The sequence below is a fragment of the Pelophylax lessonae genome (genome assembly GCF_965119305.1).
Source record: "Pelophylax lessonae genome assembly, chromosome: 7".
NCBI classification, from domain to species: Eukaryota; Metazoa; Chordata; class Amphibia; order Anura; family Ranidae; genus Pelophylax; species Pelophylax lessonae.
In genome coordinates, this window is record NC_138774.1 from 49,988,490 (window position 1) to 50,004,807 (window position 16,318).

A 16,318-nucleotide genomic window follows, 5' to 3' on the forward strand; every position below is an offset into this window, starting at 1 on the left:
GAACAAGAGGACGCTGTACACCCCTAAAGTCAGGGGTGGTCTGGGGGTACCGGATCTGCTGAACTATTATTATGCTGCACAGTTATCACAGTTGGTGAGATTCCACTCTGAGGGGGCCCGGATGCCCTGGATGGAATTGGAGGCTAGCTCGGTTCCGGGCCTGGCAGTCTCCCATGCAATGTGGTTATCGCCTAGGGATCGTCCCCCCATCCTGTGCCCAGCCTTGTCTCATTCTATGGCCATTTGGGATCGTTTGACCAGAATGCATGGCTTTAGGTCCCCACATACCCCATTGGCCACTATTCTTAACAACAGCGGGTTCCCCCCGGGTCTCTCCCCCAGATCTTTTCAGTGGTGGACGAACAAGGGGCTGCTTCGCATAGCAGATTTTTGTGATCATAGGGGTATCCTCAAACGTCAGCAGCTGATAGAAAAACATGCCCTGCCTGCCACTGAGTATTATAGGTACGCACAGATTGATCATTACCTGCGGTCCCTGTCTCGCCTGTCCGATCTGACTACCATGACCTCCATGGAATTTTTGTGCCGCAAATACGATAAATTACGGGGGTATATTTCTATGATTTATAACATGCTTATGGACTCGCCCCGGAAGCTTCCATACATGGAACGATGGGAGGCGGATGTCGGGGAGGTTGTGGGGTTGGCGGACTGGCACGACATGGCTCGAGGGGCTTCCAGGTCTCTAATTAACACTTCAATCATTGAGGCCAACTACAAGGTGCTCCTGCGCTGGTACATGGTACCGGCCAGGATAGCATCCTTTGTGCCAGGAGCATCCTCGCGGTGTTTCCGGGGGTGTGGCCAGGAGGGTACGATGTTTCATGTTTGGTGGCAATGCCCGAAGGCCCGACGCTTTTGGATTAGAGTGTACAATTTCATCTACACCCTCACGCAAGTAAACCTACTCAAGTCCCCTCAGCAGGCACTATTGGGCAAAAAGGTGGATACAGCTAATAGAGTGCAGAGGCGGCTCATAACGTTCATATTTACTGCAGCAAAAATAGCAATAGCGAGATCCTGGAAGTCTCCTACGATACCATTTGAGCTGCTTAGGCACAAACTGAATTGGATTATGATTAATGAGCGCCTGACAGCTCAACTGGAGGACAAAATGCGTGTGTTTGACAAGGTATGGGGATCGTGGATTAACTACCTCACTGGGGGTGCCTGATGGACTCGGGAGGGTCTGGGGGTGGGGTGCGGAGGCGGGGTCGGGTCCAATCTTACAAATCTTTCCTCTTCTCTCTTTTCCCTTTTCTCTTCTTTTCTTGTGGCTCTATTGTCCTTTCTCTTTCTCTCTTTCTACGATTTGTCTCAGTTTACCGTATGCGGTTAACAGTGGTATTGCATTCTAAGGGCTTAGTACCCCATGTCCCCAGCCCAGGCTGGGGCAAGGTTCTGTGGGATCACGATCTAGCCACTTATCCTGTGAAGTACACACAGTGTGATTAAATGCTCGGGGTGGTTGGCCCTGTTCACCCTCGGTGAGGGTCCCTCTAGATACCTTGAGGCTCCTGTTTATTGTGTTTTGAGGTGCTAGCCCTTGCCACGTTATAGTTTCGACCTTTTATAGAAGTATTACCTAATGTTTGCTATGGTTATACCACTGTTTACGTTTATTGTGCACTGATTTTTTATTATGTGTGTATATTTTGCACTATTTTTGTAAAAACTTTCAATAAAAATCATTGAAAAGAAATAGACCTTAAAGTATATGTAAACCCTCATCTTGTAAGTCCAGCTATTCAGTTTAAAATAGAAATGCTAAGCAACATCTGTGTGTGTATATATAAAAATATTATAAATACTTCTTTTATAAGTGACCATGCTACATCATTAAAGGTATTTATTTAGCGCCAACAATTTACACAGCACTGTATATAATATATATATATATACACTATTTAAAATAATTAAGTGAACACTTAAAGCGGAGTTCCACCCTGGGAATACTTTTTTTAATAAAAATACCCCCGGGAAAGTCAGGGCTAGTACATTCCACAATGGCTAGCCTCTGATCTGTCCCGGGTTGCACTTACATTTTAGAAGAAATACTTACCTTGAAAATGTATTGTCCAGCACTGCCATCTCAGGTGTGGGCAGCTTGAAGCCAGCGCGATCCTCTTCTGTGTCCTCTTCCGTCTTCTTCGTTCCCACGATGCACTGCGCTGGCCCCGCCGTCACTTCCGGTGCCTCAGCGTCATCCCTGCACAGCTTCTGGGCATGCCCAGAAGCTGTTTAGCAAGGTATGATGACGCCTGCACCGGAACTGACGTCGGGGCCGATGCAGGCGCATTGATTCCTGGGAGCGATGACGTTCAGCTCCCAGGAATCATTGCAAGCCAGGAAGTGACGACTCGCCGCGGTCGCCGAGGGGAGGAAGAGGAAGTAAGGTAAGCATATTTTCTTCTAAACCAGGTAAGTAAAAAAAAAAAATAAAATTGTGATTAGCCATTTGTTTTTCAGGTGACCCCGGGCATGGAGATGCAGGTAAGTTTAATTTTAGGGTGGAACTCCGCTTTAAAAAACACATCAGTGCTCAATGGGTAAAATATCATGCTGGATATCTATACTGATATTGACTGGGTAATGTGTTAGGAATAAAAGGATGCCACATTGTTTGATGGAAATAAAATGATCAACCTACAGAGGGTTGAATTCCAAGACACCCCAAAAATCAAAGTAAAAAAATGATGCAGCAAGCTAGTCCATTTTGCTGAAATTTCATTGCAGCAACTCAAAATGATACTCAGTAGTTTGTGTGGCCCCCCACTTCCTTGTATGCATGCCAGACAATGTGGGGGCATGCTCCTAATGAGTGTCCTGGGGTATTTCCTCCCAGATCTGGACCAGGGCATCACTGAGCTCCTGAACAGGCTGAGGTGCTGTAACGCTCCTGCGTTTTATGTATGATGTGGATTTTCAGCTGCAGAAATATTCCACTTCAGTAGTCATGTAGAGAAACGCTGAGACACCATTCCCAACTCTCAATGACTCATCATGTGTGGAGGATCTCAATCCAGCAAGTAAATACACACACTCAATAAGATGTTTCCTAGAGTGGCTTATGTATATAGTAACACAGTGATGATAGGCTGAAGAGACAGGTTGGGTAGAGATGGTAGATGACAGACACTTGAAAGGAAATGTTCTTGAAAGTAAGATAGTAGCAGATGAGATGCAGATAGGTTTAGCAATCATGTATGGTAGCAGATGACAGAGTAGCAGGTGGACATACAAGAGAGATCAACCCAGTGCAAGAACAGGTGGTAGTAGGCTCAAGAGCTAGCAATCTTAGATAATGCAGATGTAGTAATAGTCCTTAGTATGCAGAGCTAGATAGTGTAAGCTTTAGTATGAAAGTTATAGAGGTTTCCCCTACGGGGTACTTATCACTAATAGCAATGTAGCAGAGGAGAGGTTCGGCAAGAGCGGATGATCCGGTAGCGGGATACAGGGATCAGCGCAGCGTGGTTCCGACAGCGAGGTAAGCTTGCAAGCATGAGAGCTTCAAGACAGGTTAGCATCAAGGCACAAAGCAGTGTAGACGTGAGAAGGACGAAGGTGAAGACAGCATGCCAGGGGTGATCGGGTGGCGAGACACAGGATCCGAAAACAGAGGTTCAGGTAGCGAGATACAGGAACGTGTAGATTTGACATGCTGAACTCAGAGATCAGGACGCTCCAACCATGGCGGTTGAACGAACACATGTGAGTGAGAGCCGGCGATCTAAATAGCCATCAGTCCGGCGCTCAGTGATGACAGCATCAGTCTTAAAGGTGTATGCGCACCTTACCAAAAGAGAATGGTGGGGCGCATACACTTATGAAAGAGTAATTAGGGTACCCAAAGGTACCAGAACATTACAGTACCCCCCCTTTAAGGCCGGCTCCTGAAGGCCTCTGGAGCTGGTTTGTCTGGTTACTTCGCATGAAAATTGCGGATTAATCTAGAGGCATGTATGTCAGAGGTGTTTAGCCAGGTGTCGTCTTGGGGCCCATAGTTCTTCCATCGAACCAAGTACTGAAGTCTTCCTCTGTGGATACGAGAATCCAGAATCTCTTTTATCTCATATTCTTCTCCACCTTCAACTTGTACAGGAGGAGGAGGTGGGATAGTAGGCCTTATTCCTTGGTCAGGAACATGGGGCTTCAGTAGCGACACATGGAAAATGGGATGTATTTTGAGGTCTATTGGCAATGTAAGCTGTACTGCAGCTTTTCCAATAAGTTTCTTGATTGGGAAAGGTCCCAAGAACAGAGGTCCAAGCTTTTTGCTAGGGATTTTCAGTCTTAAATTTTTTGTTGAGAGCCAAACGAGGTCCCCGATAGCGTACTGAGGAGAAGGTCTTCTGCGAAGATCATAGTATTTCTTTTGTTGACTATGAGCGTGTGCAATGGTAATATTAAGCAAACCCAGAGAGTCCTTTATTTGGGTAAGATAGTCTGAAGCTACTGGGTTATTTGAAGGAAGGATGCGTGGTGGAGGAATAGAGGGATGAAACCCATAGTTCAAGTAGAACGGACTCTGCTTGGTCGTACTGTGGGTTGCGTTGTTGTAGGCAAATTCTGCCAGAGGGAGAAGATCCACCCAATCATCCTGTTGGTAAGAAGTGTAACAACGTAAATGTTGCTCGATGCATTGGTTGACTCTTTCAGTCTGTCCGTTGGTCTGCGGATGGTAAGGAGAAGTGAGCTTCCGCTCGATCCGTAGTATGTGACATAGTTCTTGCCAGAACTTGGAAATAAATTGTGATCCACGGTCAGACAGAAGAGTTTTTGGGATACCATGCAACTTAAAGACATGTTTCATCAGGAGTTCTGCCGTTTGTTTGGACGAAGGTAGTCTGCGAATAGCAATGAAATATGCCATTTTTGTCAGATGGTCCACTGACACTAAGATGGTATTAAATCCTTTGGAAGGAGGCAATTCCACTATAAAGTCCAAGGACACAACTTCCCATGGAGTTTGGGGTATTGGTAGACTGCATAGTAGACCGGATGGTCTTGTAGTGTCAATTTTGGACCTGGAACAGACATTGCATGAAGAGACGAATTTTTGTATAGATGTTTTCATGTCAGGCCACCAGAATTGCCTGGCAATCAGATTAGTAGTCTTTGTCATACCCATATGTCCTGCCATTGGCACATCATGCAATAATTCCAAGATCTTGGTGCGTATGGTAGGTGGTATGTAAAGTTTGTCGTTGTAGTAGAGGAAGCCTTCTGCATCAGTATTTAGTTGTGGTGGGGGTGAATCCAAACTTATACCATGCAAAACCTCTTCCTTCAAGGAACGGACAACTCCAATAATGCGTTTGTGAGGTATTATAGGAACGGAAGGGATTTCGAAGTAGTTTTCTTCAGTTAGTCGTGATAGTGCATCCGCCTTTTTGTTCTTAGCTGCTGTGGAAGAAGTGGAAGGTCTAATAAAACCTTTTTCCAAACTCTCATCCAAATAGTCTTTGAGATGGGAAAGCTCATCCTGTGAAAGAGGACAAACATGACCGAACGGCAATTTGCTATTTGGGAGTAGATCAATGCTACAATCATAGTCTCGATGGGGAGGTAGTGCTTGAGCATTTTTCTCAAGAAAACCCTCAGAGAGATCCTGATAACATAGTGGTGCAATCTCATCTGTCACCACAGACAGGATCTTCCCGAAAGACGGGAGGTTACACTTACCCTCGCAATAGCAAGAGAGGAAGGTCAGGGTCCGTTCCTTCCAATCTATGGTTGGTTGATGTGTGTGCAACCAGGGAAGTCCCAAAACAATGGGAAAGTGGGGTGAAGATATTAGATCGAAGGTAGTGGTCTCCATATGAGACCCGTTAGTAGTGACTAGGAGTGCCTGTGTCTGATCAGTGATCGGACCAGAGGATAAAGGAACACCGTTAATAAGACTCACTGAGACAGGTTTAAGTTTAGAAATAATAGGAACTTTATTTAAAGCAGCAAAACGTATGTCAATATAATTTCCACAAGATCCTGTGTCAATCATGGCCTTAGTAGTAATCCTGTTCTGGTCCCACTGTAATGTCAAGCAAACAGAAAGGTAAGGGTTAGTGATTGAAGTTGTCAATCCCCCTAGGAGGACATGTGAACACTCACCCTTCTTTTTGTAGACTAGGGGACAGACGTTTATCTTGTGATCCGGGGATGCACAGTACAAGCAGAGATTACCAGATCGTCTTCTGGCTCTTTCCATAGTTGATAGAGGTGGGCGTATGGTTCCTATCTCCATAGGAACGGGGTCAACGGCCGAAATCCGAGAAGAACTGGATAATGGCATTCCCATTTTCTCAGCCTTTCTTTCTCGTAGTCTTCTATCTATGGTGATACTGAGTTGTATCAATGCATCCAGGGTTTTTGGCAGATCCGCTCGGGCGAGGTCGTCTTTAACGGCCTCTGATAGGCCAAGCCTAAATTGGGTTTTCAGAGATGCATCATTCCATTCTGAATCAAGGGTCCATCTCTTGAATTCTGCGACAAAGTCTTCTACAGGTCTCCCACCCTGTTTCAAGGATCTTAATTGAAGATCGGCAGTACTCTGCCTATTGGGATCATCATATAGGCTAGTGAGTTCTGCTAGGAACAAGGCATAGGAGTTGAGAAGCTGATCGCTTTTCTCAAAAAGAGAGTCTGCCCAGGCCCGAGGATCGCCTGTTAGGTAAGAAATAATAGTACAAACCTTAATGTGATCAGTAAGGTAGGTACGGGGTTTTAGCAAGAAAAGTAACTCACATGCGTTTTTAAATTCGCGAAATTTTTTGCGATCGCCTGTAAATACCAAAGGAGGATTTATTTTGGGTTCAGGGGACTGAGCAGTGGTAAGTTGTGTCAGTCTAATTACCTGCTGCGACAGAGCCTGATTGTCTTCTTTTAATTCAGCAAATGCGTGTATTAACGCAGTTACTTGCTGTTTTAATTGTGTCATCTGAGTGGTTATTTCTGCTGAATCCATTTGTGGTTCGTTCAATCTGTAACGCTCCTGCGTTTTATGTATGATGTGGATTTTCAGCTGCAGAAATATTCCACTTCAGTAGTCATGTAGAGAAACGCTGAGACACCATTCCCAACTCTCAATGACTCATCATGTGTGGAGGATCTCAATCCAGCAAGTAAATACACACACTCAATAAGATGTTTCCTAGAGTGGCTTATGTATATAGTAACACAGTGATGATAGGCTGAAGAGACAGGTTGGGTAGAGATGGTAGATGACAGACACTTGAAAGGAAATGTTCTTGAAAGTAAGATAGTAGCAGATGAGATGCAGATAGGTTTAGCAATCATGTATGGTAGCAGATGACAGAGTAGCAGGTGGACATACAAGAGAGATCAACCCAGTGCAAGAACAGGTGGTAGTAGGCTCAAGAGCTAGCAATCTTAGATAATGCAGATGTAGTAATAGTCCTTAGTATGCAGAGCTAGATAGTGTAAGCTTTAGTATGAAAGTTATAGAGGTTTCCCCTACGGGGTACTTATCACTAATAGCAATGTAGCAGAGGAGAGGTTCGGCAAGAGCGGATGATCCGGTAGCGGGATACAGGGATCAGCGCAGCGTGGTTCCGACAGCGAGGTAAGCTTGCAAGCATGAGAGCTTCAAGACAGGTTAGCATCAAGGCACAAAGCAGTGTAGATGTGAGAAGGACGAAGGTGAAGACAGCATGCCAGGGATGATCGGGTGGCGAGACACAGGATCCGAAAACAGAGGTTCAGGTAGCGAGATACAGGAACGTGTAGATTTGACATGCTGAACTCAGAGATCAGGACGCTCCAACCATGGCGGTTGAACGAACACATGTGAGTGAGAGCCGGCGATCTAAATAGCCATCAGTCCGGCGCTCAGTGATGACAGCATCAGTCTTAAAGGTGTATGCGCACCTTACCAAAAGAGAATGGTGGGGTGCATACAATTATGAAAGAGTAATTAGGGTACCCAAAGGTACCAGAACATTACAGGTGCACCCTGGCAGCATCAGATGGACCAAAACATAATGTCCCAGAGGTGTTTTATTGGATTTAGGACAGGCGAGCGTGGGGGCCATTCAATGGTATTCATTTCTTCATTCTCCAGAAACTGGCTGCATACTGTCACTAAGTGAGGCCAGGCATTGTCATGCACCAGGAGAAATGCAGGACCTACTGCATCAGTGTAGGGTCTGACAATGGGTCCAAGGATTTCATCCTGATACCTAATGGAAGTCAGGGTGCCATTGTCTAGCCTGTAGTAGCCTGTGTGTCCCTCCATGGATATGCCTCCCCAGACCATCACTGACCCACCACCAAACCAGGTATGCTAAACGATGTTACAGGCAGCATAATGTTCTCCATGGCTTCTACAGACCCTTTCACGTCTGTCACATGCACTCAGGGTAAACCTACTCTCATCTGTGAAAAGCACGGGGCGCCAGTGGTGGACCTGCCAACTCTGACGTTCAATGGCAAATGCCAATCGAGCAAATGCCAATTGAGCCAATCAAGCTCCATGGTGCTGGGCAGTGAGCACAGGGCTGACTAGAGAACATCAGGCCCTCAGGCCACCCTCATGAAATCTGTTTCTCATTGTTTGGTAAGATACATTCACACCAGTGGCCTGCTGGAGGCTCTGTCAGGGCTCTGGCAGTGGTTATCCTGTTCCTCCTTGCGCAAAGGAGCAGAAACCGGTCCTGCTGATGTGTTAAGGACCTTCTACTGCCCTGTTCAGCCTTCCTAGTGTAATTGACTGTCTTCTGGAATCTCCTCCATGCTCTTGAGACTGTGCTGGGAGACACAGCACACCTTCTGGCAATGGCACGTATTGATGTGCCATCCTGGAGGAGTTGGACTGCCTGTGCAACCTCTAGACGAACCAGGTATCGTCTTATGCTACCAGTAGAGACACTAACCCTACCAAATGCAAAAATAAACAGTCAGAAAAGATGAGTAGGGAAAAAAAAACTACTTGGTCTCCACCTGTAAAACCATTCCTGTTTTGGGGGGTCACCTCGTTGTTGCCCATCTAGTGCACCTGTTAATTTAATTAACACCAAAGCAGCTGAAACTGATTAACAACCCCCTCTGCTACTTAACTGACCAGATCAATATCCCAGGAGTTTATTTGACTTGATGTTATACTCTGACTAAAAAGTGTTCCTTTAATTTTTTTGAACAGAGTATATAGTCCAATGGATGAGGTGAAGTGTGCACCGTTAATTGTTCCCAGTGCAAAGCAAACAAGCATTCCCACAGGCAATATATAGAAAAGAAAAACACAAGATTGCTGCACTTAAATGTATTTAAAAAGTTACAAACAATACATAATGTGTTCCATTTTAAGGCAGGTTGTTAGTGCCCATCCTCAGATGAGAATACAGTCATGCCACAATACAAATAACCATATACCGGTACATTTATATACCTACTGTATTCAAAGCCTAGGATCAATCTCTTAAATATATAAGTAGTTTAGCCATTTAATTGTTATGCTTGTGATGCTTTGAGTAAAGAATAACAATTAAATGGTTAAACTAATTAAACAATTAAGAAATTGATTCCAGGCTTTCAAAATTGAAATAAATCTATATGGTTATTTGTATTGTGGGATGTGTTCCCATCTGAGGAACGGCGCTAACAGCCTGTCATAAAATGGAACACATTATGCATTGTTTGCAACTCTTTGGCTTTCTAAATAAATTGTAAAGGGATTGTAAATGCAGAAGGTTTTTTTTTTTTTTATCTTAATGCATTCTATGCATTAAGATAAAAAAAACCTGTGTGCAGCAGCCCCCCTCAGCCCCCCAATACTTACCTGAGCCCCTCTCTATCCAGTGATCTTGCAGGAGTGTCTCAGCTGCCCAGGACTCCCCTTCTCACTAGCTGAGACAGCAGCGTGGCACGATTGGCTCCCACTGCTGTCAATCAAAGTCAATCAGCCAATCAGGAGAGAGAGTGGGCGGGGCTGAGCCGCGGCTCTGTGTCTGTATGGACACAGGGAGCTGTGACTCGGATCAGGTGCCCCCATAGCAAGCTTGCTGTGGGGGACACTCAACAAGAGGGAGGGGCCAGGAGCACAGAAGAGGGACCCAAGAAAAGGAGGATCCAGGCCACGCTGTGCAAAACCAACTGCACATAGCAGATGAGTATAACATGTTTGTTATTAAAAAAAATGAGACCTTACAATCACTTTAAGTGCAACAATCCCTCACTTTTTTACATTCATATCAGTAACTGCCCCTATGGAGCTTACAATCTAAGGTCCCTTACTAACATTCATACATACACATACTAGGGCCAGTTAACCTACCAGCATGTCTTTTGAAGTGTGGGAGTAAACTCATGCAAGGGTAACAAGAATTTACAACCTCTAGGCAGGTAGTGCCATGGCTAGGATGCAAACCGACAACCCTAGTGCTGCCAGGTAGAAGTGCTAACCACTTAGTCACTGTGCTGCCCATGACCTCTGTTCTCAGCTGCATATGATCTGGGGGTGAAGACTGCAGGAGGGGGGATGTGTCAGGGGGAGGCAGAGAAAGAGCAGTACATTGATCTTTCCAGTGAATGACTGGGTGGTTGTCAGCACAAGACGTGGCCATTGAAGGACAGGCAGGCTGTTCCCCCAGCACAGGCAGAAAACTAACCATGCTGGGATGGATATGCATGTATGTCTAGCATGGTCAGTTTGAAATAGGAAAGCGGGCAGACTGCAGATTTACCAGGTATTTCACACAGATGAAGCAATACAAAGATAACAGGAATCTTTTTAACATAAGTGCATAGTATAACAGACACATATCATCTGAAATGCTGGTGTAACACTCTTTAACCAACAACTAAAACTGCATATAAGGCTTAATATTTTATTGTCATTTATAAAGGTTGCATAGAATGCATACATTTAGAAAGAATACTATTAAATTAACCAAGAACAATTCTACCTCAGGTGGCTTTCTAATCCAGGGCTGGGCAAACTGTTCCTCTTCGATGGATGACATTGGGAGTTTTACTTACAGACTGGCTGCTGATGGAGAAGATCTGGTGTCCTTAAATGTCACAGAAGGAGTGTGGGTGGCTGGGAATAGCCCTTACTCTCAGGCTGTTCAGAGGATCCTGCAGAAGGACATCGTCTCAACGGAGAGCATTAGAAGTATACCTATGAAGTATTGCACTTCGTTGGCCAGTATATACTTAACTGCAGGGAAGGAAGCTTATTCAAGAAAGAGTAAGTATCAACAGTGAACATTTAAATCTGGTGTTGTGGGAAAATGCTAAAACACATTGAAATCACATCTCTAAAAGTTTTTTATATCCACTGGATTCCCTATTTTTGAGTGTCCCAACATTCCTAAAAAAAAAAAAAACTTTTATGACGCCATTTCTATCAGAGCATTTTAACATGATAAAAAGGAGAGCATTTATTTATCATAATCTTTGCACAAACGTGACACGTTAACCACTTCTGGACCAGAAGATTTTGCGACTCTGTACCCAAATAAAATTAATATCCTTTTTTTCCCACAAATAGAACTTTCTTTTGGTGGTACTTTATCATCTCTGTGAGTTTTATTTTAGTGCTATAAACAAAAAAAGAGCGACAATTTTGATTAAAAAAAAAAACAATATTTTTCACTTTCTGCTATTATAACATTCCCAAATAAATAAAATAAATAAATAAAACTCAAATTTTTTCATCATTTTAGGCCAATTTGTATTCTGCTACATATTTTTGGTAAAAAAAATCCCAATAAGCGTCTTTTGATTGGTTTGCGCAAAAGTTATCACGTATCAAAACTAGGGGAAAGATTTTGCCATTTTTATTTATTTATTTTTACTAGTAATGGTGGTGATCTGTGATTTTTAGTGGCACTGCGACATTGCGGCGGACAGATCGGACACCTAACTGACATTTTTTACACTTTTGGGGGGACCAGTGACATTACTACAGTAATCAGTGCTACAAATATACACTGTTACTTTACTAATGACACTGGCAGGGAAGGGGTTAACCCAGGGGCGATCAAAGGGTTAAATGTATGTCTAGGGGGTGTTTTATAACTGTGGGGGAGATGGGCTAATGGAATCAACACATGGACCTATGTTCCTAAATAGGAGGAACACAGGAGCCCTGTGTTGATTGCTGACACAACAACGGTCTGCTGTATTTACAACAGTAGACCAGCGTTCTGTCTCCACAGCGAGCGATTGTGGGTGCCCGGCGACCATCGGGGTTGCTGGCCCTGCAGATCAGCTTCCCCACTGGCGAACGGGCACATGCGCGTCCCCATGATCACTCCTGCAAAACGCTGTACAGGTATGGTGATTTGTGGGAACCTGCCGCCCTACTGATGTATATCTGCGGCAGCTGGTCGTCAAGTGGTTAACTACCTCCCACCCGGGCCATTGTAAATATACGGCCGGGTGGGAGTCTCGTCCTTCTGAATGGACTTTCCGGAACGTCCTTCAGAAGGAGAGAGATCGCGCCACCGCGGGCACGCGCAGCGGCGCGATCTCGATGTGCCTGTGTCCCTCGGACACAGAGCAACATCATTCGGCAGGAGGGCCCTGTGATTGGCCCTCCTGATCACATGACGGCTGTGTCCAATCACAGCCGTCATGTAATGTAAATAGAGCCGTTGTAACGGCTTCGATCTCTTCTCCTCCTGACAGATCCTGTCAGTGAGGAGAAGAGAAGAGGATCGGTGCTGCTGCGGGGGTGATCAGTGAGTATTTCTAATTACTCACTGATCACAGGGGGGGGTCTGTGCTGGTAATCAGATGATTGATTACCAGTGCAGCCTTGGGGGGGGAGGGGTGCTACTAAGCCACCAGGGATGCCCACCCATGACCACCAGGGATGCCCACCATGGCCACCAGGGATGGCAAGCAGGGCTCAGAGAGCCCCCCAGTGCCCTCCCTATCAGTGTTGCCCACCAATGCCATCTATCAGTGCTGCCCACCAGTGCTGTTATTGCCATCTATCAGTGCCGCCCACCAGTGCCCATTACTGCCCACCAGTGCCGCCTATCAGTGCCCATCAGTGCCGATCAGTGGCCCCCATCAGTGCCGATCATTGCCGCCCAACAGTGCCACCTATCAGTGCCCATCAGTGCCCATCAGTGCCGCCAATCAGTGCCCATCAGTGCTGCCTATCAGTGCCCATCAGCGCTGCCTATCAGTGCCCACCAATGCTGCATATCAGTGCTATCTATCAGTGCCACATATCAGTGCCCATCAGTGCTGCATATCAGTGCTACCTATCAGTGCCCATCAGTGCTGCATATCAGTGCCACCCCATCAGTGCCACCCCATCAGTGCCACCCCATCAGTGTCTCCTCATCAGTGCCTGTCAGTGCGGCATCATCAGTGCTCATCAGTGCAGGAAAAAACTTATCTATTCACAAAATTTTATAACCTAAACAAGAAAAAACCTGATGGTGATCAAATACCACCAAAAGAAAGCTCTATTTGTGGGGAAAAAATGACACAAATTTGGTTTAGGTACAGTGTTGCATGACCGCGCAATTGTCATTCAAATTGCAACAGCGCTAAAAGCTGAAAATTGGTCTGGGAAGGAAGGGGGTTTAAGTGCCCAGTATTGAGGTAGTTAAAAACAACAACATTTCTATTCATAACCCTTGGGGTGTTTTGCCACTTTATTGCCCTTTTTGTGTATTGGGTTTATGTTTTAATATTTCCATAAATGTAAGGGCAATCTTTTGTGGATATAATTTAGTAATGAGCCAAACTGGCCTGGGTTCAGCAAAATTCATTTCAAGAAATTTAGATGCCAAACCTGAACCCCATAGAAATGAATGGCATCCAAACCTGTCAAATTAAAAATACCTATCTTCATTTGTAACTGTATTTAGAGGTAGCATCCCCCCAGGTAGGTGCTAGGATAGTTAGCTAAGTGTTAGTGTGTGTTTTTGACTGTAGTCAGTGAGGCTGTAAATTTGGGTAAGTCAAAAGCATAGTTTGGCTCACTGTACCCAGTGAGCTGTAATTGTTTAGTTAGGTCTGCTCTGTGTACTCGGCTACTGCCAGTCTGATGGATAGCTCCTTCCGTATTCATTTAACTTGAGAAGATTCTAGATGATAGGTGTGGAGCTATGCAGATGTTAGAATGAATATTGTTGTAGCCCTGACCTATCCTAGAGAGGCAAGCTCTGATGGCATGCTGGGAGACTGCATATATTCTGGGAGCACATAGAGTACTGGGTCTTTTCCCAGAGTGGATCAGTCCAGCCTGAGAGGGGTACACTGCCCTTTCAAGCACAAGCTGCTGTTAAAGAAGTCTCTGGTGCATAATTGCCAACAGACCCCATTTGCCCAGGACATTCACCAAAATCAGACCGGTGCCCCGGTCTGCGTCCATCCCGGGCAGGATTCCGAAAACTAGGCTTTCTCACGGGCAGGGGCAGACTGGGCTGGGGGGCTGATCAACCTTCAAAAGGCCACACCGCTCCGCTGTCACCTAGTGCAGCGTGAGCATGGTCGGATGGTTGGCAAAAGTGTCATCTCGGGCCACTCACATAGTAAGCTGGGAGTTGAGACTGGGTGATGGAGGGATGTAGTAGAAAACCTCAGCTACCTACTGGCTGAGGAGGTAGCAGGAGGCGGGCTGCACCTCGTCCCAGCTAATGGGTGCCCAGTCCATTTCTTCCCGTTTTGTGGCATGGAGCTGCTGTATAAAGAAGCTGCATTAGTGAGTGAGCTGAAGAAGAACAAAGTGTGTTATGCCTGAACAATGCTAGTCTTTCTCGCTCTTGCTCTCTCTCTCTCTCGCTCTCTCTCTCTCTCTCTCGCTCTCCTTCTCTTTCTCTCTCCCTCCATCCCTCTTTCTTTCCCTCCATCCCTCTTTCATTCTTAATTTGGGCAAGGTAAAAGCTTAGTTTGGCTCACTGTACCCAGTGAGCTGTGATTGTTTAGTTAGGTCCACTCTGTGGGCTCTGCTACTGCCAGTCTGCTGGATAGCTCCTTCTGTATCCATTTAACTTGAGAAGATTCTAGATGATAGATGTGTAGCTATGCAGATGGCAGCATGAATATTAATGCAGCCCTGGCCTATCCTAGAGAGGCAGACTCTGATGGCATGCTGGGAAACTGCATATATTCTGGGAGCACACATAACACTGAGTCTTTTACCAGAGTGAATCAGTCCAGCCCGAGAGGGGCACGCTGCCCTTTTAGGCACAAGCTGTTTTATTTACGTCTATTTAGCAAGGTTACTTTGTAGTATAATCAAGGAAGCTCAGACCTCTGCAGTGTATAAATGTGCTTTTACTATACAAAGTACGCTGTACATACAAAACTATTACAAAATTAGGAACATAATACAAGACTGGCAGATATAACAATGCCTAACAAATGAACAGCCTATGGTCTGTAAACAGCAGAAATACGCTTAAAGTTACTTAACTTATTAGGAACAGTGTGTTCGTGATCTCCGATGACAACGAGAACTCAGGTTCTTAAGCAGTTGCTGGAGAATCAGGTGAAAGCATCTTGGTTGCAGGGGTCTCTGGTGTTCAATGCATCATAGAGTCCTCCCTCTCTCATTTGCCTGACAACCTTTTATATATAAGATTTGTTTACCTTAAATACCGAACAGAAAAACCAGCTTACCTTAATGACAAGCTATTTCCTATTAGAGAGGGGTTCTCAAATTCTACCTCAAGGTGGCACTCTGGTCTTTTTGACCAGGTTACTTATTTACTGTATCTATAGAAACAATAGACTGTTTAAACTGTCAACTGAAAACAACAATGGTATCTAAGTTCCCATTGTATCAAACAGCATTTGTTTGACAAGTATCAAACACAACCTGATTTTGTGTGTCTGTGAACATGTAATGTTATGTCTGAATAATATAATAAAAAATCATATTGTTTATCAAACACAACACATTCCGCCCTTGATTTTTAATTTTTTTTTTCTCTCAGACTCAACACAGAAAACCGCTTCATTACTAACAAAACTCATACTAAACAATAATTTGCTTTGAATACAACCCCCTCCTATATTTCTGTAACTGAGAAGGTGTTTCAGTCTTTGGCTAAAAGTTCATTAGAAAAGTCCAATCTAACATTCTTTAGAAACAAGTCCAGGCTTGTAATACATCAAATGCCTTGCTCTCCACAGCTCTTGCGGTCTTCCATCATTCGGTCCATCATGTAACCACTGTCTCTGGTCTTCCTATGGATCAAATCGGAGACAGCCTGTGGAGTGGAAAACAAAGCGGATTATCTGTTCCTTCTAATAATACATATACAGTAGACCCCGACCATTCAGCTACAATCTCTCCTCTAACTGA

At 44.9% G+C, this 16,318-nt stretch overlaps 2 protein-coding genes across 3 annotated transcripts in view; both read left to right on the forward strand.

Annotated features, from left to right (window-relative positions):
- Nucleotides 1–16,318, forward strand: part of LOC309560277 (antigen-presenting glycoprotein CD1d-like) — a 293,187-nt gene that overhangs the window by 180,675 nt on the left and 96,194 nt on the right. The window lies entirely within an intron of this gene.
- Nucleotides 1–16,318, forward strand: part of LOC309559765 (antigen-presenting glycoprotein CD1d-like) — a gene marked incomplete at both ends in the record, with an annotated part of 63,877 nt that overhangs the window by 8,959 nt on the left and 38,600 nt on the right. Inside the window, one exon of the mRNA XM_082263200.1 lies at nt 10,949–11,227. Within this exon, the coding sequence (XP_082119326.1) occupies nt 10,949–11,227 (279 nt within the window). The remainder of the gene's footprint in view (nt 1–10,948; nt 11,228–16,318) is intronic.